We start from the raw sequence: 25,556 nt of genomic DNA on the forward strand, positions 1-25,556 counted from the left end.
GCCTATAATCTTTCTCAGGACTCTCATATCTGTGGTCTCTAGTCTTTGGTCAAGTGTTTTACTTCTGACCCAGCTCTCAGATCCATTAGTTAAAACTGGTTTGAACACTGTCTTGTATACAGCTAATTTAGTGTTCCGACTAATTTCTCTCTTATTCCATATGAATTTATTCAGTTGACTTCCCACCATACCAGCTTTGATGATTCTGTTGTCTATTTCTATATTTAATTTACCATCTTCAGTAAAAATCGTGCCTAAATAGCTGAAATGTTTTACTTGTTCCACAGGTTCTCCATTCACAACACAGTTGACATTTTCAATAATTCTTCCTATTTTCATTGTCTTTGTCTTTTTATTGCTATCTATTACAACAGCTATTCAATTTAGTCAGAGAATCTTGCAGGCGTGTAGCGGATTTATTTAGAAGTATAACATCATCCGCATAAAGCAAAGAGCTGACATTAACATCTCCAATTTTGATATCATGTTTAATACCACTTTCCTTCATAATGTGATCCATATAGATAATGAATAACAGAGGGGATAATGTACATCCTTGTCTCACACCAGATTTAACATTAAACCATCTTCCTGTACTTCCTTCAATTCTAACTGCTGACTTACAACTCAAATAAAGACATAATGATATAATGCCCCATTGACACCATATAACTGCAGCGTATTGAATAGCTTCTCTCTTGGCACCTTGTCATATGCCTTTTCCAGATCGACAAAACTTAAATACAGATCTTTGTTATATTCCCATGCTTTCTCGACTATTTGTCGTAAAGTGAAGATCTGATCCTGATAGCCTCTATTTGGCCTGAATCCAGCTTGTTCTTCACCAAGCTTTTCTTCCACAATTCTTCTCAACCGTTTCTCAAGTATACTTGCATAGATCTTGCCAGGAACACTCAGTAGGGAAATACTTCTGTAATTCTCATATGCAGTTTTATTTCCTTTTTTATATATGGGTCCCTATTATATATATGCCTCCCTATTATTGAGATGGAAAAGACACAGACACATTTGAGTTTTACTGGAATTTGGTTTCAGTTGGTTTTCCTTATAGTAAACTGTAAGGGTTTCTAGTTCTAGCACGGATGAAGGAGGAGGAAAAGAAACTTGTTCTGTGGGTTTCAAGGTGTACTTGTGAAGCGATGCTTAGTGGCAGCTGCATGTGTTCTAACAGACTTGTACTGAGTGGGGGAATTATTGATACTATTTCAGATGAACATTTGCCATGGAAAAATTGGTCCGAGATCTGTGCAAAAGTGGGAGGAGTGAGTTGGTAAGAGATGAGTCAATAATCAATTTAATTGCACTCCTTTGTATCAAGTCAAGCATGTTGTGGGAGCTCTTAGGGCCACTCCAAATGTGAGAAGAGTAGTCAATAGCTGGGCTGATTTGTGATTTGTATAAGGTTAACAGCTGTTTGGATGTGAAGTAATGTCTTGAGCGAAAGGGAAATTCTAGTTTTTTAGAAACTGAGGATGCTGTAATATAATTTTGTCAGTTATTTTAATTTTCTCTACTTCTATGTGAATAGATGTAGAATTTGTGTTATTTTTACGCTTTTGTCATTATCCTTCCTAAGTCTACTTTACCTTCAAACTCTGTTAAGTACCCTTTACCTTATTCTAATCTAATCTAATCTGATTAACTTACTCCCTGCTTGCTTTCCACAAGTGTTAGCGCTGTTGGTGAGAAGGCCTCTGGAATAGGCAAGTCACAGTTACAGTAAACTATCTCCCACGCTAAGTAACTGAAGAGAAATTTATATTGTTTTTCGACTGCACCACCCTGAATTAATTTTATTTCAAGTTATAACACTTATAGAATAGATTACTTTCTAAAATAATTACTTAAATAGTCAGTCATGGCAATTTTTCGAAATTAAGCACACGGGTTCTCTTATTTTTGTGAGACAGTGCATTGATCAGAGATCAGGCAATAGTTTTAAGCAAACAAAAAAAAAACATGTTTATTTTTTCTTAAGCAACTATACAATCTAATATACAATTGAATAATTTCTCTCTGATGCCTATTTTGAACTCAAATTGTAACCTTACAATATAGACCAGCTATTCACAATTGCCTAGATTTTGGAGAACAAGTTATTCTCCAAAATCTAGGCAATTACTGTTACAATCTATATCTTTGGCTAACATTCTTCTCAATATATGTACTAGCTAATTCTCAGCCTCAATTATTTCTTATAGCGATTTATACAACTATTTTAACAAAGCTACATTCAGCAGACATACAATTCTTAATCATTACCTCTATTTCATTCTATTATGTCAATGTAATAGAATCTACTCACAAATTCGCCGAAACATATACAGTCCTACCAGCTTTGAAGATTTTGTGGCGGTCCTGCCGACTGCTTTCCTCCGTCCTAAATACTAGCCCTCACTGATTGACTTTTGGCAGTTGTCCTGGTGTAGTCCTCTTCTGGTAATTGTGGCATTAATCACTGTCGGTTCTGGATTTACTGTAGGTGCCATGTATCTGGTTGCATGTGGCACATTCCGTTACTGAAAATACATCTCCGTAGAATAATCCGCCTCTCCTGGTTTTCCCCGTGCCTAGGTGGTCACAATTCAATGAAATCTTGGAAGTCCGAGTGGAACAATGAGCTGCAGCAAGACGAAAAATTCCCCCCTCTTTTTAGAGGTTCTCAAGACCTCAATTATACAATTCCGAAGTTCCTTGTTTTAGGGTCGGAGATCCTCGAGTCTTAACCTTCAGTTTTGGCAGCGAAATCTCCACATCTGAATGACCTTCAATACCTTTGTTCACTTTCAAGTCGCCAACATAATCTTGTCTAATCCTCTTTAACTCTGAGGCAGAAATACTTTTAAGATTCCGTTACATCAACACTTAATATCAACTCAATGTAATGTACAATTTTAATCTTTATAATATTTTATAATTCATGAACAAATTCTATGTCATTCATTTTGTTAGTTACCTTTACAAGTTTACAATCAGCATTTATCCTTTAAAATACAGTAATGTACAATTTTGTTCTTTCCATTTGATTTATGACCTCTGTAAAAATCGATGTCGGAAAATCTTAGCAAAATTTCATTGCATTGAATTTTACAATGCAGTGGTTGTGATGTTTTTATGCCAGGAGAGACTCTGTATTAGGGTGATTCCAAGAAGAGAAATCTCATCTTGTCTGCAAATTTGAGTGTTGTCAAAAATACTGTATATTCCAGCTTATAAGTCGGTATTGGAATTTTTTGAATTCGAGTTTTTATGGTATACTCGTCGTATAAGTCGACTCGAAAAATTTCTTTTTTGTATTGACCAGTTGACCAATAGTGAACTAAAGTGCAATGACCCCTTGTGAAAGAATGAAATATGACGCAAGTTTTAAGTGCAAAGTGATAAAATTTGCAAAAGAAAATACTAACTGTGTTGCTGCACGTCAGTTCTGAGTAAATGAAAAACAAGTGCACGATTGGAGAAAAAATGAAACTTTAATAATGAAAATCCCAAAAAATGAGTGTGCATTACAGAAAGGAATTTGTAAGTGGCCTATTCTGGAAAATAATGTTACAGATTAGGTTCGAGAAAATCGCCAAAATGGACTCATTATAACGAGAAATAATATTCATTTATTTGCTTTGAAGTGGGGCAAAGCAAATAAAAGGGACAGCGAAAACTTCAAAGCTACAGTGAGTTGGTGTAGCTGGTTTATGGAAAGGAAAAATTTAATGCTTCGACTAAAAACGAAAATCGCACAGAAGCTGCCAAAGGATTTGGATGATAAGTTATTAAGTTTTCAAAGATTTATAATTCCTAAAAGAAAGCAAACAAATTATTTATTGTCTCAAATTGGAAATATGGATGAAACTCTAGTTATGTTTGACATGATCTGGAATAGAACAGTAGAATTGAAAAGAAGTAAAACTATTTCTTTAAAAACAACTGGACATGAAAAAAGCCGTTTCACAGTTGTACTTGCCTGTATGGCTGATGGTACTAATTTAAAACCTATGATAATTTTTAAAAGAAAAACAATGCCAAAGATCAAAATTCCAAGAAATGTTTTTGTTCATTTTCATGAGAATGGTTGGCTGGACGAAGCAGGAGTTAAGCTGTGGATAAAAAAAAATATTTGGAATACACGACAAGGTGCATTAAAAAATCCAAACAGTCTTTTAGTGTGGGACATGTTCAAATCCCATTTAACGGAGAGCACAAAATCTTTATTAAGAGAGAATAATACCAATATGGCAGTGATTCCAAGTGGGTTAACTTCACTAATGCAATCGTTGGTTGTTTAAACAAGCCATTTAAAGACAGTTTACGAAAACAGTGGAATGCGTGGATGCAAGAAGGAGAGAAAAGTTACACAAAAGGAGGACAAATGCGACATGCATCTTTGGTGACTATGTGTGAATGGGTAGCAAAAGCATGGTATGAAATAAAACCAGATACAGTAATAAAATCTTTTAAAAAATGTGCTATATCTAACAAATTAGATGGCTCAGAAGATGATTTTGTTTACAATAATGACAAAATTGATGCTAAATCTGATTGAGAAAACAAATACAATTTATATGACGATATACTGGAAGAAATTACAGAACCAGAGTATGATGAACTTTTTATACATTCAGACAGTGAAAATTAAATTTTAATTATGTAGTTACCTACCTATTTTCTGTTGTAAATAAATAAATAATTATATAACATGTAAATAATTTTTTCTGTAAATAAATTTGATATAAGTTGAAATATTTTTACTTATTTACCCTTTTTGTATATTGCTAATAAATTTAACAGAGTATGATACATACTAGTTTTTTCTTGAAAAGCAGTCAATTTTTGACCCGGCGTATAAGTCGACCTAAAAAAATTAGTACTTTTTTTCAATGCTGAAAAGTCAACTTATATGCTGGAATATACGGTAATTTATATGACGAATACAATTCGGTGAGAAATAGACAGAACCGGAGGATGGCTTGGAGATCAGAATTGATGACAGTGGTGGTTGATGTTCTGTAGGTTGAGGTGAGTTGTGCAGAGTAAGGTTTATCAAATGAAATGGAGTGCACTGTGCTGTCATCTGCAAAACTGTGTATTAGGTTGCTGGTCAACTGAAGTAGGTCATTGGTATATAGAAGGAAGAGGGTTGGTGAGAGGACAGAACCTTGTGGAACCCTGCCATAAACTGAATGGTGAGAGGATAAGGAACTGTCTACCATCACACATAGTGTATGTCCAGACAGTTCCTGAGACAGACCAAATGATGGAAGTTTACTTAGTATATTTGTTCCTGAGTCAGTCCTGAGACAGACCAAATGATGGAAGTTTACTTAGTAAGCCTTTGTGCCAATCACGGTCAAAGGCTTTGGAAATATCAAGTGCAACCACTTGAGATTCACCAAACTTATGGCATTTGTCCAGAGATGGGTGATATGTGAGTAGATTTCCTGTTGATCGGCAGCAATGGAATCCGTACTGGTGGTTGTTTATGGACTGGGTGCAATCGAGGTAGTGTAGCAGTTGGGAATTGATGGTTTTCTCCATTACTTTAGACAGGACCGAAGTAAGTGAAATAGGGCCATAGTCAGATGGCAGTGATTTGTCCCCTTCTGGGAATGGGTTGGATATAGGCTAATTTCCAGACTGTGGGATAGATTCCAGTGGAGTAAGAGACTATATATAGGCGGCATAGGATTCAGTTCCGGTGCACAAGCCATCAGGGCCAGGAGACTTGTGTGTCTAATTTAGACAATATTTTTCTGATCTCTTTCTGGCAAAAGAATATAGAGGGCATTATATGTTGGGTATCTGGGAGGAATTTACCATTGTCAGTTATGCGTGCATTGGAAGCAAAGCAGAATGCCAGGAGATGGGAATTTTTCTCTGGGTGATGATGTAATTGAGCTATTTGGGTATGATATGGGTGGGAATAGTGTTGGGCAAAAGTTACAACCAATTGCTTTGGCAAGAGACCAAAAGGCTGATCGTCTGCCATTTGCACAGGTTGCAAGTTTCCTGCTTTTTTGCTCTTTCAAACTCTGTTTTGGAAGCATTGATAGTTTTCTTGCATCTGTTTCAGGCTTGAGTATAAGCACTAAAGGAGGATGGAGTTCTTGATGTGAGCTAGTTATTGTATGCTTGATTTTTCATTTGTACTGCCTTGGCATATCTTTTGGAAAAACAGGGTTTAGTTAGAGAATGGCAGTTCAAGGTTATGTGATGAATGTATGTTTCCATGCCAGTAGGGATTACTTTGGTTTTTATATGCTTGAGTTCGAAGGCTGGAAGCAATAGTGCAACTATGGGATTGAGGCATAGAAGTCACAGAGACTGTCCCATTTGCACTGTTATAATGCCAAATTACTCTTGTATAAGAGTTGCTGTGTAAGCATTGTTGCATTGGGGAGGAGATGAGCACAAGATTGTGGTTGGAATTCACTGCATTCATCGTGTATTTGAAAAGGTCATTGGTGAGGATGTTTGGGGAGTGATTCAGCATATCTGGTTTTCTGGTTGGCATGTGAACAATGTGTAAGGTTGTTGGTGATGGCAAATGTTTCAGAATCTCTGCCTACTTGATCTATACAACTGGAGGAGGAAAGCCAGTTGGTGTTGTGGACATTAAAATCTTCTAGGAGGATGATTTTCCTATTAGGGAAGTGTGACTGGAGAAAATCAATTTTTAAGGAGAGGAAATTAAAGAGCTCAGAGTGGTTGGTGGCATTTGGGGAATGATAGAGACAGTAAATGAATTTGACTGGGTAGGAGAAGGAGATTTTCAACCAAAGAAGGTTAAAGTTGGGTGCTCTCTGGCAAGATATGTCAGTGTCAATGTGCGCAGATGCCATACTTGGGTCGAAAGGAGTTAAAGATTGTGTTTGGAAGGTTGAGAAGAATAGTGCTTGGGGGAGGTGAAATTTGAGTTTCTGCCAAAAGGAGTAAGGTGTAGTTTGTTAGACTGGAGATGGTAGTTGACACTATTGAGGTTTATTGTGGCCATGGATGTTAGTGAAGTGGATTTGCAAGGCTCTTTGAGGCATATATTTGACTGTGAGTGTCTTGCACATTTCCTATGCAGTGCCTGCATACTGTACTCCAGGGTGGCTACTAGTGGCGTCACTTTTTTTTGCACTGATTTAACTTGTTTGTAGTGGATGACCCAACTGTTGTCTCCATTTTGGCATTTTATTTCAAGTAGTTTGTGAAGTTGATTTCCTTTTTCTCTCTGGGCAGAAGTTAGGTCAGGTCAAGCACATGTGCGATTGGAGGCGTGTCCTTGAACCTGTTATTGATTGCTATTATTAGTTTAGAATGAAGCTGGAAATCACTTGCCAGTTTCTCAGATAACTTGCCTATGGTGAGTTGATTTCTAGAACCCTGGCACCTGAAATCAAAATTGGAGATGTAATCTCAGATGTTTGTTATACTTCTAAATACAACTAGTACATGTCTGCTGGAGTCCCTGACTAAATTGAATAACTGGTGTGATGATATGAAGACCACAATACTGTCTTTACAGCTAGTTCAGTGTTTTGACTAATTTTTCACTTATTCCATATAAATTTATTTGGTTGTCTTCCTGCTATACCAGCTTTGCTAATTCTGTTATCTATTTCCATATTTAATTTGCTATGTTCATTAAAAATTATGCCTAAATAGCTGAAATATTATATTTGTTCTGTAGGTTCTCCAGGATTCTGTTGATATTTTCGATGTTTCTACCTAATTTCATTGTCTTTTTATTGCTGATTTTCATACCATCACACCAGTTATTCAATTTAGTCAGGGACTCCAGCAGACATGTACTAGTTGTATTTAGAAGTATAACATCTATATAATAAACAGCTGAGATTAACACATCCAATTTTGATTTCAAGTGCATCAACACTTCATAATGTGATCCATATAGATGATGAATACAGTGCCAATAATGAACACCTTTGTCTCATACCTGATTCAACATCAAACATTCATCCTGTATACTTTATTCAATTCTAATTGCTGAGTTACAACTCAAATATAGATTAAGTACTGTGTGACATAATGTCCCATTTACACCATATAACTGTAGGAAGTTTATTTTGCACTTGGTTAGACTATAATAAGTTTAGTTTAATCCATTATCCAAGTGTAAGCAAACAAAGTTTGCGCCTGAAAATATCTTCAGGACTGAGGTAAGGTGGTACATCCCTTGGCAACTCAGAGCAAAGGTGGACCAAGCTCTCATTACTCCTTGTCTCAGTATCTCCCATAATGTAAAGCACATCTCCTTGTGGAAATGTATACTGCTATGCATTAAGGGAAGGGCCACTACCCAGACTGGTTTTGACCTTTATTGAGGTCTCGTCAGTGGGAGGCAGACCCAAAGTGGTGATACTAAGGCAGTGGAGCTCCTGTTTGAAAGCATGGACTTGCTAGGAGAGTGCTACTACTCACAGTCATAGCAGAGACTTTGGCAGTTCCTTTCGAGTTACTGATGGGAAATCGCAGTGGCAGTACTGACGGGAGAATCACTCTGACCTTGTCCAGCAATTCCCAGAGCAAGAACCACCATATCGTCTAAGCAACAATCATAACCTGTGATGAAGACGTTGTGAGATTTTGCATGAATTCATACACAATTCAGTCAATTGTACAATTGACTGAATTGACTGTAAAAGGTTACTGTAAGTAAGCACATTTTGTTAATGTTTATGAATAATACAATTGGAATTAATACGTATAATGAAGGTACTTACAGGTATTTGTTAGTGAAATGTTAAATATTGAGTTATGGTTACAGAAGTGTTAATTGATTGTAAATTTGTACATATAATGAAAGGAATTAAGTTAAGATGTAACTTAGGAAATAACTACAAGCTTATTATAGATAGGGTAGCATTGTGATAGGAATGAGTAATTGTTATGTGCAAAGTTCTAAATTGTATGTTGTAGCTACTGTGTGCTTAAATGGGCTGAGAGAGAGACTTCCTCTCCCCTTAGATGTATGTATTGTACTTTCTTACTAGCTTAAAATAAAATGTTTTGTTCATTTAACTACCTTGCCTGATCTATTGCCAATGCACTATCTCTAAAAAAAAAAAAAAAAAAAAAAAAACTAGCAAACCTGCGTGCACATTGGATTTAGAATTGTCATGACTAGCTATAGAAATTCGTGTAATTTAATTATGATCTTTCCTGTGTTCCATACCTTAATTCTGAGAACTTTAAATAGCAATTAGAATGGCGCATTGGTAATCAAATAAATTTTTCTGATTGTTTAGTGTGAGAATTGGTGACCTGTATATCGTGGATATGCTAATAACCTAAAGAAATTTGTTCACTAGCCGTGGGAACATGGAAAAGAATTAAAGGGGATTAATAGAATGATCTACTTTAGGCAGATTATAGTTTTATTAGAATAAAGTAGATAGAGGTAAGTGAGGTACAAGGTGCAGGGATTGCAGCACATGTAAGGATAACAAAGGCGCAGTTGAATATAAAATACAAAATAATATCTGAAGTTAAAATATAACAATGGTGCGGTAGACAATAAAATTTTTATGCGGTCTGTATTCCTCTTGAATGTTTTCTAATATCATGGTATCACTGATTGTTTCCTTTAGCAATCTTTGAAAGTAATTACTCCAAACATCTAGATTATCTTTAGTTTTCATGCCACCTTTATCTTCTCTGATTCCTTTTGCAGTACTATTTCCTCAGTTTCTAAACTTTTTCAATAGCTTCAAGAGTCAGCTTAGTAAGCTGATTTACTAACCAGGAACATTTGATACACTTCCTTCTTTCCCTTGACTACCACTTTAACTTCCTGAATCCATCATGCAGTCACCATCCTGGCATGCCTCTGGCTGAATTAATTAATGTATTCTTCAGAGAGAGAGAGAGATCCACATATCAAAACAAGTGGAAAAGAAAGAACAAACATAAGTATGGTTTTGCAAAAAACATAAATGCTGTACACTGACCATAACTGTTTTGTCAGGAATTCTAAGAAATTTCAGAAATGCTTTGCACACTCACTAAGTTCAACAAGAATCTCAGGGATACAGACCTGGACTGTGTTAGATAGTTCACTGTATGCTGTCATACCTTTGTTGTTTAATCTTGTTTTATCTTTATGATCCAGTCTGGTTCTCTGAGTGTTTTTTTTTTTTTTATATAAAAAATGTCAAGATAGTATATATCTTGTATATATCCAATTGTACGTAGGCTGTTCAATAAGTTATAAGACTATATTTATACAGAAAACTGATTACCTTTAATCGTCATCATTTACATGGTCTCTTTCGGAGTAACTACCGTGAGATGCGATGCATTTGTCCCAACGTTGCATCCACTTCTTAAACACATGTGAAAGTCCTTTTTTTGAGAGTTCTTTCAAAACCACCTCAGCAGTTTACACATGCTTTGTTGCTTTCGAAATGGCGACCTCTTAGTGGTTTCTTGAGTTGAGGAAACAGCCAGAAATCGCACGGTGCGAGATCAGGACTGTATGGAGGGTGTGGTAGGATATCTATGTTGTTCTTCTGCAAAACTTCCACTACAAAACCAGCAATATGTGGCCTTGCATTATCGTGGTGCAATAAGAAGCCATTCTTCAGCAATGGACGCTTCCTTTTGACATGCTGTACCATTGTCCATAAAACATCTGCATAGTATGAGCCGTTTACAGTATTCCCGGGTTCTACAGCGTGTTGGTAAACAATGCCTTTGTAGTCAAAAAACATTATGGTCATAACTTTACCAGCCGATTTTACAGTTTTTTGCTTTCTTTGGGGTAGGCGAAGACGGATGCTTCCATTCACTGCTTTGTTGTTTCATTGTGGGTCATAGTGATACAACCAAGCTTCATTTACTGTAATGATGCATTTTAAGAAGTTGTCGCCTTCTTGTTCCAGTCTTTCTTTCCATTCTGTGCACACATCCACTTGATGCTGCATTTGCTCCGGTGTCAAGAGTTTGGGAATCCATCGGGCGCAAACACGTTTCAGTCCCAAATGTTCAGCCATGATTGAGTGAACACTTCCCACAGAAATATTCAGGACAACATGCAGCTGACGTACTGTAATTCTGCGATCCTCCTTGATGATAATCGCTGCTGTGTTGATCATTGTCTATGTGATGGACGTTGAAGGTCTTCCCTCACGTTCAAGATCTTCCACATTTTGCCTTCCTTCCTTAAAAGTTTTATGCCAGCGAAAAACACTTGCCCTCGACATTGCTTCATCGTGGAAAGCTTTTCGTATCATGTTAAAAGTGTCTGATGCCTATTTCTGCAAACACACACAAAATTTAATCGCATAATGCTGTTCCAAGGATGCTTCCATTTCAACGACTGGTCGCGGCTCGTAGGCGCCGAAACAAGCTTGCGTTTAGTCATGTGACAGTGGCACATCAGCCCGTATATGACATCTATCAACCTCTTTTGTTAATACAGACAGCAACATTTCTTTATTCCACAGAAATTAATATTGTGATGAGTGGTTTCGCGACAGTAAAATTAGTCTTATTACTTATTGAACAGCCCTCGTACATAAAACTGTTTGAGTAGCAAACAGTTAAGAGTTTCATTTCATCATTTTTCATCATGTGTTCTTTAACTACAGAAGTTACGAGATTGAATATAACAAAGGTCCTTCAGCATTGGTAAATTAATGCTCATTATGGCTTCTACCCTGGAAGGTTTAAGTTTCTGTGACCATACTTGAAAGGGAATCCTGTGTCTCTGTAACTTCAGTTCACTTTTAAAACTGATGTTTCAGAATTAACTGGAGTTTACAAAATGTACAAGATAATATTTCGTAAACTTAACACGATCAGTTGTGTATGAACTCGCACTGTAACATACTATATTGGCAGCATACTGTACACATGAAACAGATTACATAAATTTAAATTAAAATTCATTTCAGTTTGTGATAATTTTTAGTCATTGGTAACAGTGGTTGTTGTAGTAATAATAGCATATCGGGTTTTTTTTTTTTTTTGGGCAAAACAGCTGAAAACAAATGCTCCTGTCTATTGCTGCATGAAATTATATGATAGTGCTCATAACCTTTAAAAGGAGTAATATTTAAAATATTTCATTTTAATATCCTTTTTCTACTCTCTGAATAGAATGATGGTGGACTAAAAGCATTAGAAGAAATCAGAACTGTAGTTGTAGATAGTGATATATCTTCATTCGAAGTGATTCATAGTGGATTAGTCAGAAAGCTTCTAAATTATCTGACAGCAACAAATGGAAGCAACAGTGAATTTGGAAATGTAAGAGATGACAGACTGCGTACCTTTCTTCATGTTTTCATGGGCAGCCCAGTAAGTTATATATTGATCTTGTAATATTTAATTTAATATCTTAATTATGCATGCAATATTTCCTGCATAATCCAATCAAATTAATATAATTTGATTGGATTATGCAGGAAATATTTAAAAATTTGCACTTGCTTTTAAGATCTTCCTAATTAATACTAAATGTCTTGAATGACTGAAGTTGAGCTCCATGGCTGGCTTAGAACAATTGAAGCTTTTTCTTTCTTTCTTTTTTTTTTTTTAATATAAATTACTCACTTGTATTTACTCCTATAATAAAAACATTTACATCACCAAATTCCTGATATGGCAGACCTTATGCCATCTGTTTTTTTCCTCTCTAGATCTTGTATAGATGACCAAAACAGATCTACCACAAACTATGTACAGTATGAATTAAATGAAAAATGGCAAGAAATTATATTCTTAATTAATCCTTTATCCAAGTGTGAGCAAACAAAGTTTGTATGTGAAATATCTTCATGATTAGGCTACTGTATGTTGAGGCTAATGACTTCACATTAATTGTCTTAGTATGCAGTAATGCAAATTGCACATCCTTTTGTGGGTGTATGATGTTATGCATTATGGGAAAGGATTAACTTCGACCTCTATTGATGGTCTCATCGATGGGAGCCAGATCCAGAAAAGATACCAAGATTGAAGTAATGCAGAAGGATCTTAGCCTTAACATAACAAACAGTTACGTTAAATTATTGAATTTGTTCTCTTGTCATGTAAAAATAGGTATAGCTTTGATGTTTTTTTTTTTTTGTTTTTTTTTACTAGAGGTCACATCAGTAGAATAACAGTTGATCAAATTAGTGCCACTTTGTCATACTGTTTTAATTGTACTCAGTCTTGTCTGAGTGTGTGTGTGTATATAAAACATAACGCACACATTGCCTCTGTTCAGTATTGGCGCACCCGTGACAGCTCACGCATGTAGTCAACTTTAATTTAGAACTCAAGCTCTCATTCCTGTTTTTGAAATGCACTATTGTCTTTTATACTTGATCTGTTGATGTAATTTTATTATGTCTCTGTCATTTTTTGTATAATTCTTTGCCTGTGATACCTGAAGAAGTTGAATCATGCAACAAAACTAGTTATATCTTAATATTAAACCTTGTTTTCAGTCTCAGTATATAGTCATTCAAACTAATTTTTTATAATATTTTCTACTAGTAAAGATGAACAATAATATATATATATATATATATATATATATATAGTGGCGTCGCATGTCCATTTTCGTTGGGTATGCTGTCCTGGCTTATGCAACCCACGCTACAAAATTCACTTCAGTTTGATCATATGATTGCATTTTTATCGAAGTAAAAGTTTTAAGAGTGCATAGCACATCAGTGCTCATCCTAATTGATCCAATGCAATTAATTGTATGATAACTTTGAATACTTTAATTTATCAATTAATTGTAACCAAATCTTGACCCTTGGTTAAAAGATTGGAAATAAATGAAAAAAATTGTATTGTAAAAACTCACTAACTTGTTTTAAACAATTTTATAAACTACGAAAACTATCTGATAATGTATCTTACTCTACTTATATAGGGAAAATATTTTTATTCGTCTATAACAAAATAATCAGCCAAAAATAAATGTAAAAACCAACAGATAATATGATAGTGATACTTGAATTGTATATTTATAAATATTATGTATGTGTGATGAGAATAATACACTTTGTATTGTATTGTATTGTAAATTAGTGCAGAGTGGAGGACAATGTGTTTGTTTTAAGATACTGTATGTTAGAAAACAATAATGAAGGAGAATGCTATATTTGGTTGGTATATTTGAATTACTCAAAGGTGTAAAATTAGGAAACGGTTTCTAAGAGACTCTTTCCAAGAAATTGTGTTCTATTATTATTGTATTTTGGTGTTACAAAATGATTAAATATGATTAGTTTTCTCTATTTATTTTTAGACTGACTTTACTGCTTTCATGATATAGGTCTTCTATCATTATATTAAGGTCTTCTGGAGTGTTTGCAAAAATTATATCATCTGCATATCTTAGGTGTGTTAAGTTTCTGTTATTAATTTTTAAAACGAAGGTTTGTCCAGTTTATATTATTAAATATTTCTTGAAGATCTACTGTAAAGATTTTGGGTGATAGTCTCCTTGTCGGACACCTTTTTCAATTAATATTTTATTGCTACTCATATAAAGCTGGATTGTTGCAGTGAGGCATTTGTCTGGAGGAAGTCCATATATTCTCCAGGAACTCCCTGATTCTGGAGTGCTTTGATTATTGCATTAGTTTTGATAGAATCAAATACTTTTTCATAATCAATGAAGGCTAAACAGAGAGGCAATTGGTTTTCTTCTGCTTTTTCTATTTGTTTTACTGCATGAATATGATCAATTGTGTTAAAGGCTTTATGGAATCCTGTTTGTTCTACTGGTTGATTTGAGTCTAGAAGAGGGGTTAATCTGTTTGTTATTACTTTTGTGAGAATTTTGTACAGATTAGAGAGAATACTAATTGATCTATAGTTCTTTACTTCTTCTTCTTGACCCTCACCTGCATTAATTCCCTGCTAGATATTTGCCTCCATCTAGTGGTGAAGGTGTCAGTAGAAAGTTGCTGCTAACTGACAAACTTCACTGAAGTTTAGGATATTCAGCATTGTGAATTCACAAAAATATGATCACAATGCACAGAGTATCCTAAACTTCTGATGCTCAGACCTCCAGTGTTTTAGCTTTGAGGTTTTGCTCCAGGCTTTGCAGGCACTTGTTCTTTGCTATCTCAGGAAGTGTCTACACATCCATATAAAATCCCTTTTGTATGTGTAGAAATAAAATCACATTTTATCTCTCCCATTCTAGTGCTTTCAACCAAAGTAGTACTTACAAATTATTAAACAAATGTCCAAGTATGATTCAGTTTATGCTACCTCATTTTACATCCCCTTCACTTTTGCACCTCTCATAGATCACGATTGGAAGGTGTGATGAGCCATGACTCTGCTCAACTTCCTAGACGTAGATGGTCCCAACATGGTAATAAAACTATAATATTAAATGATCAAACTATGGCCTAAAATTTAAATAATTAAACAAAAAAAAAAAAAAATGAAAATAAAATGCGACAAGAAAAAGCTAATTACATTAACCACGAACCAGACCTACAAGCGAACTGAAACTGACAAGCATGCACTGGTGTCTAGACCCAACAGTACCTTCGATGCTCGTGAAAAAAGTTCTGTCCCTGAGTTCAAGGCAGCCAAGGACCATTTGACTTTGTTGTTGGGTGGCAATGATTCAGGAACTTTCAGATTAACCACTTAACTGGCCCTGACGTCTATAGACGTCAAGGTTACTATGGATGCAAAGTGCATATTAAAATTGTAATACCATTGATATTACATTGAAATATATGATGGATAAGAAGTGTATGAGGAGTGTATTTTATCCATATGGCTGGTTGTGTGGTTATGTTAGTTTACCATTTAGAAACAGCACATGCTCTGAAGAGAATTGTGAAAACACAGTTTCTTGGCTTCTTCAATTCCAATAAAAAAAATTAAAAAAAAGGCCTGGGTTACGCAGACAGTTTTTAGTGACTGTACATGCTGTATTTTTGCCCATTGGTAAAGAGTAATTTATGAAAAATAGATTTGCTCACAAGGTTTTGCTGCTGCTGGACAATGCCCTTGGCAACCCTCCAGATTTGAGTGATTTGAATATCAGTAGCCTAGAGGTCAAGATTGTCTACCTTCCACCAAACACCCCACTTTTACAAACAATGGATCAAGGAGCAGTATCCACCTTCAAGGCTTCTTACAGGCAACACTCAAGGGAATTGCTGAGGCTATTCAAGTGTCTTCTAATATGACATTGAGAGACTACTGGAAGTTATACAGCATCATGATAGGAATCTCCAGCAGCATGTAGTGAAGTGTCAAAATCATGTATGAATGGCATCTGTCATAAGCTTTAGCCTGACTGGATTCGCAAGAGCATGACACTACTGTGTCAGCTGGCCTGGTTAGCATAACTGTTCTCCAACTAACAGGCCCCGGGTTCAAATCCCGTTGTGGGCTTGGTTGTTTGTGACTATCTTACCTTCTTACCTATATACAACTTGATATGATTGAGTATGACCTTGCACCAATAAAAAACCATAAATCATCATCTTTTGCATCAATAAGAGAATGTGACAGAGATAACAAATGAAACAGGACTAGGTGATATAGAAGTTGTTGGTATAAATGAGCTCCTTGAGAGTTGTGAAGAGCTTCTGAATCTTTTAACAGAAGATTCAGAAGAGCTAGCTGAGCAACTGTCCAAAGAAGACACAGAGGAAAGTGAAACTGACTCTGCAATGCCAGTTAGGACACTAAATCAGTGCTGGAGGATATTGTTCTTATTAATAAAGGATATGAAATTGTCTATAGTAACGACCCCAACTGGGAGCAGAGCCCAACCTTTTAGAGAGGAATTGAGACAGGTCTATAGCCATACTTTAACTTATCATAAAAGAAAAAAAAAAAAAACTAGACACACATTATTCTATTGTTTTTAAAGCAGGGAACCAAGAGAGCAAACACGAAAATGTTTGTTTTAACCACTGTACCAACCTTAACATATGTATACATACATGATTACATGGATGCAGCGTGTCCAATGCAGTTATAATCTTGCAATATAGAAATAAAGCAAAGCATATATTTTTGATATATTTTTATCCTTTTGGCCACTTAGATAATTAATCATGAATTTTAATCTATATATTTTACATTTCAGATTTAATTATAAGGGGGGCCGGAAAGTAATCGATTATTTTTAATAGGTCATTTTTAGCTGATTGTTTTTTCTTAAATAACATATAAATTATATGTTATTTTGATTTTTGTTTGATTTTTATTTAAATATTAGCATTACTTTTCTATTTAAAAAATCTGTTTTTTTTTTTTTTTTTTTTTTTTTTTTTTTTTTTTTTTTTTTTTTTTTTAATATGGCGGACTTTAAAGTTGAAGAGCACCATTTACATCATTGTAGGATGTTTTGTTTCACCAAGGAAAGAATGCTACCGAGGCTACCAAAATCATTCGCTCAACTTATGGAGACGTATTGAAGGTTAACAAATGTCAGCAATGGTTTGGGAGATTTGCAGAAAAAAATTTTGATCTTTCTGATCGTCCTCGATCTGGAAGACCTCTTACTCTAGATGACGATGCTCTTAAGACACTTGTTGAATCAGATCCAAAACAAACCATACAAGAATTAGCAGAGAAACTTAATTCATCATGGTCAACTGTCCAAGAGCACTTACGTAAGAGTGGCAAGGTTCTTAACACATTCGCTGCCATGCTCCTCGGGCATAGTTTGTTCCCACACGCCAAGCACTTTCGCGTCTTCAAGGTCACTATGAGTAATCTCTTAGCCGGCTTATCAGACAGAATTTTGTTTCATACGCCAACTACAAGTAATCTCGTATCACCCCCACCCATATATTACATGTGCTGACAAATGTATTTATTGTGTCTAGTCTCTTAAAAAAAAAAAAAAAAAAACCTTCAGTTTCGCCATAACCAGTAAAAGAAAACTTGCTGATAAAGAATTAGGAGCTTATGCTAATATGAGCGATGATGAATTTAATGAATTCATCATCGCAAATGGAAGGATAAGAGGGAAGTTCTTTCCATTTCATATATGCACAAATTTGAAATGGTTGAAGCAAAAAATCGGAATGGAAAAATTCAATTAAAACCAAATATCGTTAGGGACTATAATTTGGGTATGTCAGGCATCGATCTTTCTGATCAAATGCTTTCTTACTATTCCCCCTTACAAATGCAATTAGATGGCCAAAGAAATTGGCAATACGCATTTTTGATATATACATTAAAAATGCGCATAAATTTTATAATATAATCACTGGAAATGCAATGACTGTGTTAAAATTTAGAGATCAATTTATCTCAGTTTTTGTTGGAATGGATGAGCTTACAGCATCGCAGAATATCAGCAATATTCGGGATCTTCATTATTTGGAAATTTTGCCGCCTACAGAAAAAAAGAATCGCCCGACAAAGCCATGCCAAGTGTGTACACGAAACAAACAACGCCGCGAAACATGTTGTTATTATTGTCCTGTTTGCCAGGAAAAACCACCATTGTGCATGGAAAATTGTTTTAAAGTGTATCATTCGTAATTTGAATAAATTGGTTTTTATTTTATTGATTTCATTTTATTATTTCTATTGATTTTATCAGTTTTAAATTGATTTACAAATTACGTGTTATGCTACGGATTAGCTCACGCTTGGCATAGGAGGTTGGTAATCAACATGAGTATATTCGTAGTTGGCTTCTGAGGCACATATATAATATACTATATTTTAGTTGAAATTATTTCCCTTCTATCAAGCCCCCAGACGTGTCCTCCGCTTTATTCAGAATCCAAGGGTCCAAATTAACTTAATTATACTAAGGGTTAACTCATGTTTGACATAGGTCGTTAAATCAACATATGAGTATACTCATAGTTGGCTTGTGAAGCTCATATACCAACTACGAGTATACTCGTAGTTGGCAGCGAACGTGTTAAACAGGGTTTATGGGTAGCGCATGAACTGTCAGAAAACAAAGCACAGAGACTGGCGATTTGCAATTCATTGTTGACCAGACAACAAAATGACCCCTTTTTGGAACGAGTCATAACTGGTGACGAAAAATGGGTGCTGTTAAGAATAATAAACGCAAAAAACAGCAGTTGCTTTCTCCAAATCAAACTCCAATTCTAACACCTAAAGATGGACTTCATCCACAAAAGGTTCTGTTGTGCATTTGGTGGGATATTCATGGAATTATTCATTATGAACTCATGGAACAAGGTAAGACTATCACAGCAGCCATCTACTGTGAACAATTAGAGCGACTACATCAAGCATTGTTAATCAAACGTCCTGCGCTTGTCAATCGAAAAGAGGTAATTTTGCAGCAAGATAATGCAAAACCCCATTCTGCAAGAATGACTCAAGAAAAAATTAGGCAGTTAGGATGGGAACTTCTACCACATCCTCCATATTCGCCGGATATTGCCCCTAGTGACTATCACTTATTCATATCCTTAGAACACAGCAAACCTTCCGTTCTCAAGATGATGTCCAAAGGAGTTTGATATCATTTTTTGCCTCCAAAGAAAAAACTTTTTTCAAAAAAGGAATTCTAAACTTAGTAGATCGTTTGAATAAGGTTATAATTAATGATGGTGATTATAGAATTGAATAATGTTAATTTGTTCTTTAATAAAATTTATATTAAAAATGTAGTTAAAAAAATTGATTACTTTCCAGTCCCCCTTATACTTTCAGAGTCCTTTGACATTTAGAGCATCCTGCTCCTTTAGGTCATGTGAAAGAAGAAAAAAAAAGGCTGCCCTGTTTTATCCTGGATTCTAATTTTGAAGCAAAGAATGGAATTCTTACTGCCATGGCATTGATGAACTTCATGAGCTGAAGAATTAGCACTTGTTTGCAGATGCTTTTCCACAACAAACTCAAAAGTGCTTTTGCTGCATAATTTTTAACACCAGACCTCCATGGAGTAAAAAGACTCATCATTGGCTTCATATTACAATAAGAATGGAAAGCCTTGTACATAATAAGTATTAATAAGACTTGAAAGTTAATGGAAGTAACAAAGATACAACCACTGAAAGGCCATCAAACATGAGTGCCCAAGGGATAGAGTATTCAGGACTCTAGATTCCTCAACACTTAAAGCCATAATTCTATTTCCATCTAAAACAAAATCCCTCTGTACCACAAATATATAGGTTGCTTTGTTTGAGATAATGCATTTGTTTGATAATGCATTTTCCCAGTATGAAATATTAGACTTAAACATTGTTTGTCATAATCCTGTTGTTCTTTTCTATTAAATCAACATGATTTCACTTTTAATGCCTAATCTCTTAAAAGCAGTTTCTTGACTGTGTTATTGCTGCCATATTGTAATATCTAATTTTTTATTTTTTTAAGCTATTCAAATTATCATCTTTTGAACCTTCACAGTTGGAATCATTGCCTCTGATAATGTTGACATCAAAATTAAATGCCTGTGTTAGTCAGCTTGAGCAGTTTGCAGTCAAAGTACATGATTTGCCTGGTGCTGGTAGTGTTGGTGGTCGAGGCACTAGTGCTCTCAAATTCTTTAATACACATCAACTAAAGGTAATATTCAGTTTTTGATTATTTTTAATGTAACAAAAAGATTAGTGAATTGATACCAAAAAAAGAGATTAAATTTCTATTTCTTTTATACTTATTACTGTAAAAAATAATTAGCAGCAGGTACTACTTAAATGGCTTTTATATGATTTTATGTGGAGCATAACAGATCAAGATGTAAAAAAAAGCTTTGCAGATCTTTGAAAATAAAATCCTCAGAAAAGACTATGGACCTGTAAGAGATAACACAATAGGTGAATGGAGAAGACATAATCAAGAACTTTATGAACTCTAGATCCTCACTTCTAGCTGATGAAATCAAAGCTTGCAGTTTAAGATGGATTGGACATGTTGAAAGAATGGGGCAGGAGAGAATGGCTGAACAAGCATTCAGTATGAAGCCTGATAGAAAGCAATGTATAGGTAACTGCTGCAACACTTGGAAGATAACATCCAAAAAGACTTAGCTAAGATGAGAATCCTGGACTGGAAAACTGAAAAGATAAAAAGGAATGGAAGAAGTTGGTACTTGAAGCAAAGAATCTTAGTGGTTCAGCAAACTAAGGAAGAAAACTTCCTAAGTGGCTAATGGATAGTTATTGATTTCATTAATTTTAACCTCCTAGAATTATAATCCCATATTTTTGACAAACTAGAAATGTACACTTTAAAAACAGAAACATTGTTTTGTCCTCATACATATGCAAACTCCTTTTAAGTGGGCATGAATATGTTATGAAACAAGTTTTTAATGGCATTGTGACATAGTAACAATTATTATTTATAACATGAATAAATAATAATCATGTTATTATCAGTGCACAAGGACTATCATAAGGTGAAGCTAGAACAAAGGAATGTTATTCCTTTTTACAGATCTGAGCCCCATTATCATCATCAGCCACCAGTATGATTATAAAATGAAATTACAAATAAAACTAAATTGAAATAAATTAAATTTAAATGAGATGATAACAAAATAAAGAAATAAACAAAGAAAAAAAAAGGAAGGGCATTATAGAAACACTTAGACATTCTCTTTAAACATCTGCTTAAACTTAAACTGACAACGATGTGATAGGTGGTATTAGAATAGAGATGTTATGGTCAGCATGCACTCTTCCTAATAACAAAATTTCCAGGAGGAGATTCTGTTATAAGTTCTTGTCATAAATCCTAAATTGTTCCATCTCTCTCTGTTTTTTCTGTACTTCTCGTTTGCAACTGCACTATTTCTTTTTTATTCTATTTTTGCTTCTAATATCTTGGAATTCAGCCACTTTTGGTAACTCTCTCTCTCAAATTATCCATTTCTTTGTTCCAGTTTCATAATCCTCATTCAAAACTTTCTGTTGCTGCTTTTTGTCAGGATTTGTTTCAGATTTTCATATTCTTCAATATCATGTGATTCATGTATGGTTTCTATTTTAAAATCAGTGCATTTCTAATACTGCTGCCTAGTATTGGAGGTAATGCAACAAAGAAATTTTGTAACTCAGTTGATAGTTATTTTCCACTTTATTTTTAGCCACTTTAGTTTAAATCAAATTTTGGCCAATACCATATAATGATCAGAGTTTAATTCAAAGCCTGAATATACTCTTACATCCAGGATTAACGCTGCTAATTTAAAATTTGTGATAATATAGTCGATTTAACGTACATTTGCATCTTGATTTCAATAGACATTTGCATAAAAATCAGCAACTGAGAAGCTTAAAGTAAAACTATCCCTTTATTTATTTGGCAATATTGATCTTAGTGGCATAAATATCAGCTCAGTTTTACTGTGGCAGAAAGACAACTTTGTGTAACTGTATTGGGGTGGGCTCTGTAGCTCAGTAGGTATAGACAAAGCCCTCTAGTCAGAAAGACCTGGGTTCGATTCCCATCCAAGGCGTGAGGAACGTTTATCTGGTCTCTTTCGACTATTAGCCAGTCTCATACAGAGGTCGGTTTTTCATCTGGGGGATGAAAAACAGGCTAACCGACCCCATGAACATACACATAAACAGGCATAGGGTTAACCACCTTATCTTCGAGGTGGTTGCAATTTTGCATTGCAATAAGCCATGCCTAATATGAACATAACAGGCCACTTGGACATCAAATACGTATGAGGAGGAGAAGGATATGGGGGGGGGGGGGTCTCAGATTGACAGATGCTACTAGCATCAATAGTAGAGATGTTAAATAAGAATAAATATACATGATTATCGGTTCTTCATAACAAAATTAAGCAATCTAAAACATTTTTCTCAGAATCTGTCTAGTTTATCAATATGGACTCCTATTAATCAACTTCCATAAGATATTAGAACTATGTAATCACAAGATTTTATTATTCCAGGCTGAATTCTTTTCCATATATTTCAGGCTGAAATTACCAGGCCATTAAGAATTATAAACACATTAACACAAGAATGTTTTAATGTTTGCCAAATATTTCAGTCTGAAATATTTGGCAACATCCTCAGTTGCTTGATAGAAACAGTTTTTACAAGGTGGAATACAAGCAATTGATCATTCAAAAGTAGAAAGAGCTGCGTGATGTTACATTGCTAAGCATTAAAGAGGTAAATTTCATCAGAGTGATGAATAACTTATAGGTATTAATTCACAATTTCATATAACAGACTTAATTTATAAATTCAATTAAAGATAACATTAGACTAACGTAAGAATTAAGGGTCTCGATTAAAAAAAAAAAAAAAAAACTTTTAGCGTGTTATTCGGATTAAACTTTCGCATATTTTTGACAAGGTTATGCAGTCATTTCGATTTAAGTTAAGGCATCGAAGTAAGGCCTCAGCACTCTCTTTGAATAGGAGTTCGAATTTATAGTGACATCTGTGTGGAAGGCGAGTCTTGGACCAGATAATGTTGTGGCTTGTCTCTATCCCATGCTGTGCCTATCCAGATCGGATTTGTTGTGCTGAATGTATGATTGATGTTCTTGAATTCTTTTTTCTATAGAGCATCCTGTTTGTCCAAAGTAGGACAGATTGCAGTTACAAGGAACTTGATACACACCAGGCAGAGACATAGTTGAGCATTTATCTTTTAGGAGAGGGGAAATAGGTGGATATTTTGTTATTAGGGATATAAGTGGCTGTTAAATCATATTCAGAATTCTTGAAATTGGTTCTGAAATCCCAGAAATATATGGAATTTGAACTTGACGTATTGATTCTTTGTTGTTCTGGATTGGATTGTAGGAATCGAACAGATGTTGTGTAGTTTTTTTGGAGAAGCCATTTAACTTCATGTGATGTTTGATGGTTGAAAGTTCTCTCTGTAATTCATGGGGAGTTGAGCAATTAGTTCTAGCTCGTCGAATTAAACATTTTATGATTCCTGTTTTTTGATAAGGATGATGGGCAGATTGTTTGAGAATGTAACATCCAGTAAAAGTGGGTTTTCTGTAAACTGTTGTTGTCAGGATACCTGAAGGTGAACGGATGAGGAGGATGTCTAAAAAGGTAACTTGTCTTTTTCAATCTCCATGATAACTTAATACGAGGATGTAAGGAATTGATTTTGCGTAAAAAGGAAGGTAAGGAATCTCTGTTGTGAGGCCACACTGAAAAGATGTCTATATACTAACCCAAAAGGATTGGTTGAGAGAATATAGATGAAAACAGGACATCTAGATTTTCCAAATAAAAGTTGGCTAAAGCAGGTGAAAGTGGACTTCCCATGGCCGTTCCTTCCACTTGGTTGTAGAATTTATTTTGACACAAGAAATATCCAGAGTGCATCACGAAATCAAATCATTTTACAATATCTTGTGGGAAGATGTCAACAAGTAATTGTAAAGTCTCTTTGAGAGGTACATTATATAGAAATTCTACATCGAAGCTCACCATAAGATCAGTAGGTTGTAATGAGATATTTTTTAATTTATTTCAGAAATCCGAAGAGTTTTTCAAAAAAGAGTGTGATTTGCCTATATGTGATTTCAATGATTTTGCTAAATATTTGGCTATGCGATAGGTAGGTGAATCAATACAGTCAACTATAGGATGGAGAGGAATGTCTGTCTTGTGAATTTTTGGTAGACCATAAAATCTAGGTGGTCTTGCAAAATATGTTTTAAACCTTTCTATCGTGTCTGCATCTAAACTTATCACCTCATCTAGAAGGGAATTTATTTTCTTCAGTTGCCTGTTGCCTGGTTCGTGATCAAGTTCTTGGTATGTTGAGTGATTTGGAAGAGAAATTTTTTTTCTGTAGTTTGAAGAATCCATAATTACTGTCGCTTTTCCTTTGCTTTAGTGATAACAAGGTGACTCGAACAGGCCACTAGGCCTAAAATTCCTAATAGGAAGAAGAGAAATTTCAGATACCAAATAACATAATACAAAGTATAAGACGGTTGATCCTTTTTGTCAGCATTCATTTTTAAAAAAATATGGAAACAACTGCTGTGTTATAATAAAACTTCAGTTTAATATAAACCAAAATAATCACCTGGCATTTTCGACCTTCATATCAATATCACCTGGAGTATACACATATGCAAAAAAAAACATGCTGCATTACAATCTACATAGTATGCTAAAGTTACATTAATTTGGGTCAAACATTAACACTTCTGGCATGACCTTTGGTGGGAAAAAAAAACCTTACTACATCAAACTAGAATCCTGTATTTGTTAGAAATCACTAAGAGCAAATTAAGCAAGAGATTAGTCACAGATAAATCAGAACAAAATCAGTGTTAATGATTACCAATAAGAGCTGAAATTATTGCCGAGTATCCTAAAGTATGGCTTTGCTAGAGAACTTAAAGAAGTTATGTGAGCTGAATGTGTGCCATCGACATTCTTGGGATTTTGATGCCACCATTATTGTTTACAATAACAATGGTTGATAAAATTTCACATGCTTTCTTAAATTTGCATTCATACCAGGATTTTGTGTGATGTAAAGAAAGGTACCTTTCCAGTCAATTTAGTGTGAAGAGCATGGAGAGAGGCCTGCATTACCAAAATTAAATTGATAAATTTGATGGG

At 34.9% G+C, this 25,556-nt stretch overlaps 1 protein-coding gene across 8 annotated transcripts in view; it reads left to right on the forward strand.

The window, feature by feature from the left end:
- Nucleotides 1–25,556, forward strand: part of ctrip (E3 ubiquitin-protein ligase ctrip) — an 817,513-nt gene that overhangs the window by 583,197 nt on the left and 208,760 nt on the right. For all 8 annotated transcript variants that reach the window (XM_090413730.1, XM_090413731.1, XM_090413729.1 and 5 more), the window contains 2 exons: nt 12,127–12,327; nt 20,350–20,541. In XM_090413730.1, coding sequence (XP_090269856.1) covers nt 12,127–12,327; nt 20,350–20,541 — 393 coding nt within the window. The remainder of the gene's footprint in view (nt 1–12,126; nt 12,328–20,349; nt 20,542–25,556) is intronic.

Source organism: Typopeltis vanoorti, chromosome 24, assembly GCF_054136105.1.
Source record: "Typopeltis vanoorti isolate ZY-2024b chromosome 24, IOZ_Tvanoo_1.0, whole genome shotgun sequence".
NCBI lineage: Eukaryota > Metazoa > Arthropoda > Arachnida > Uropygi > Thelyphonidae > Typopeltis > Typopeltis vanoorti.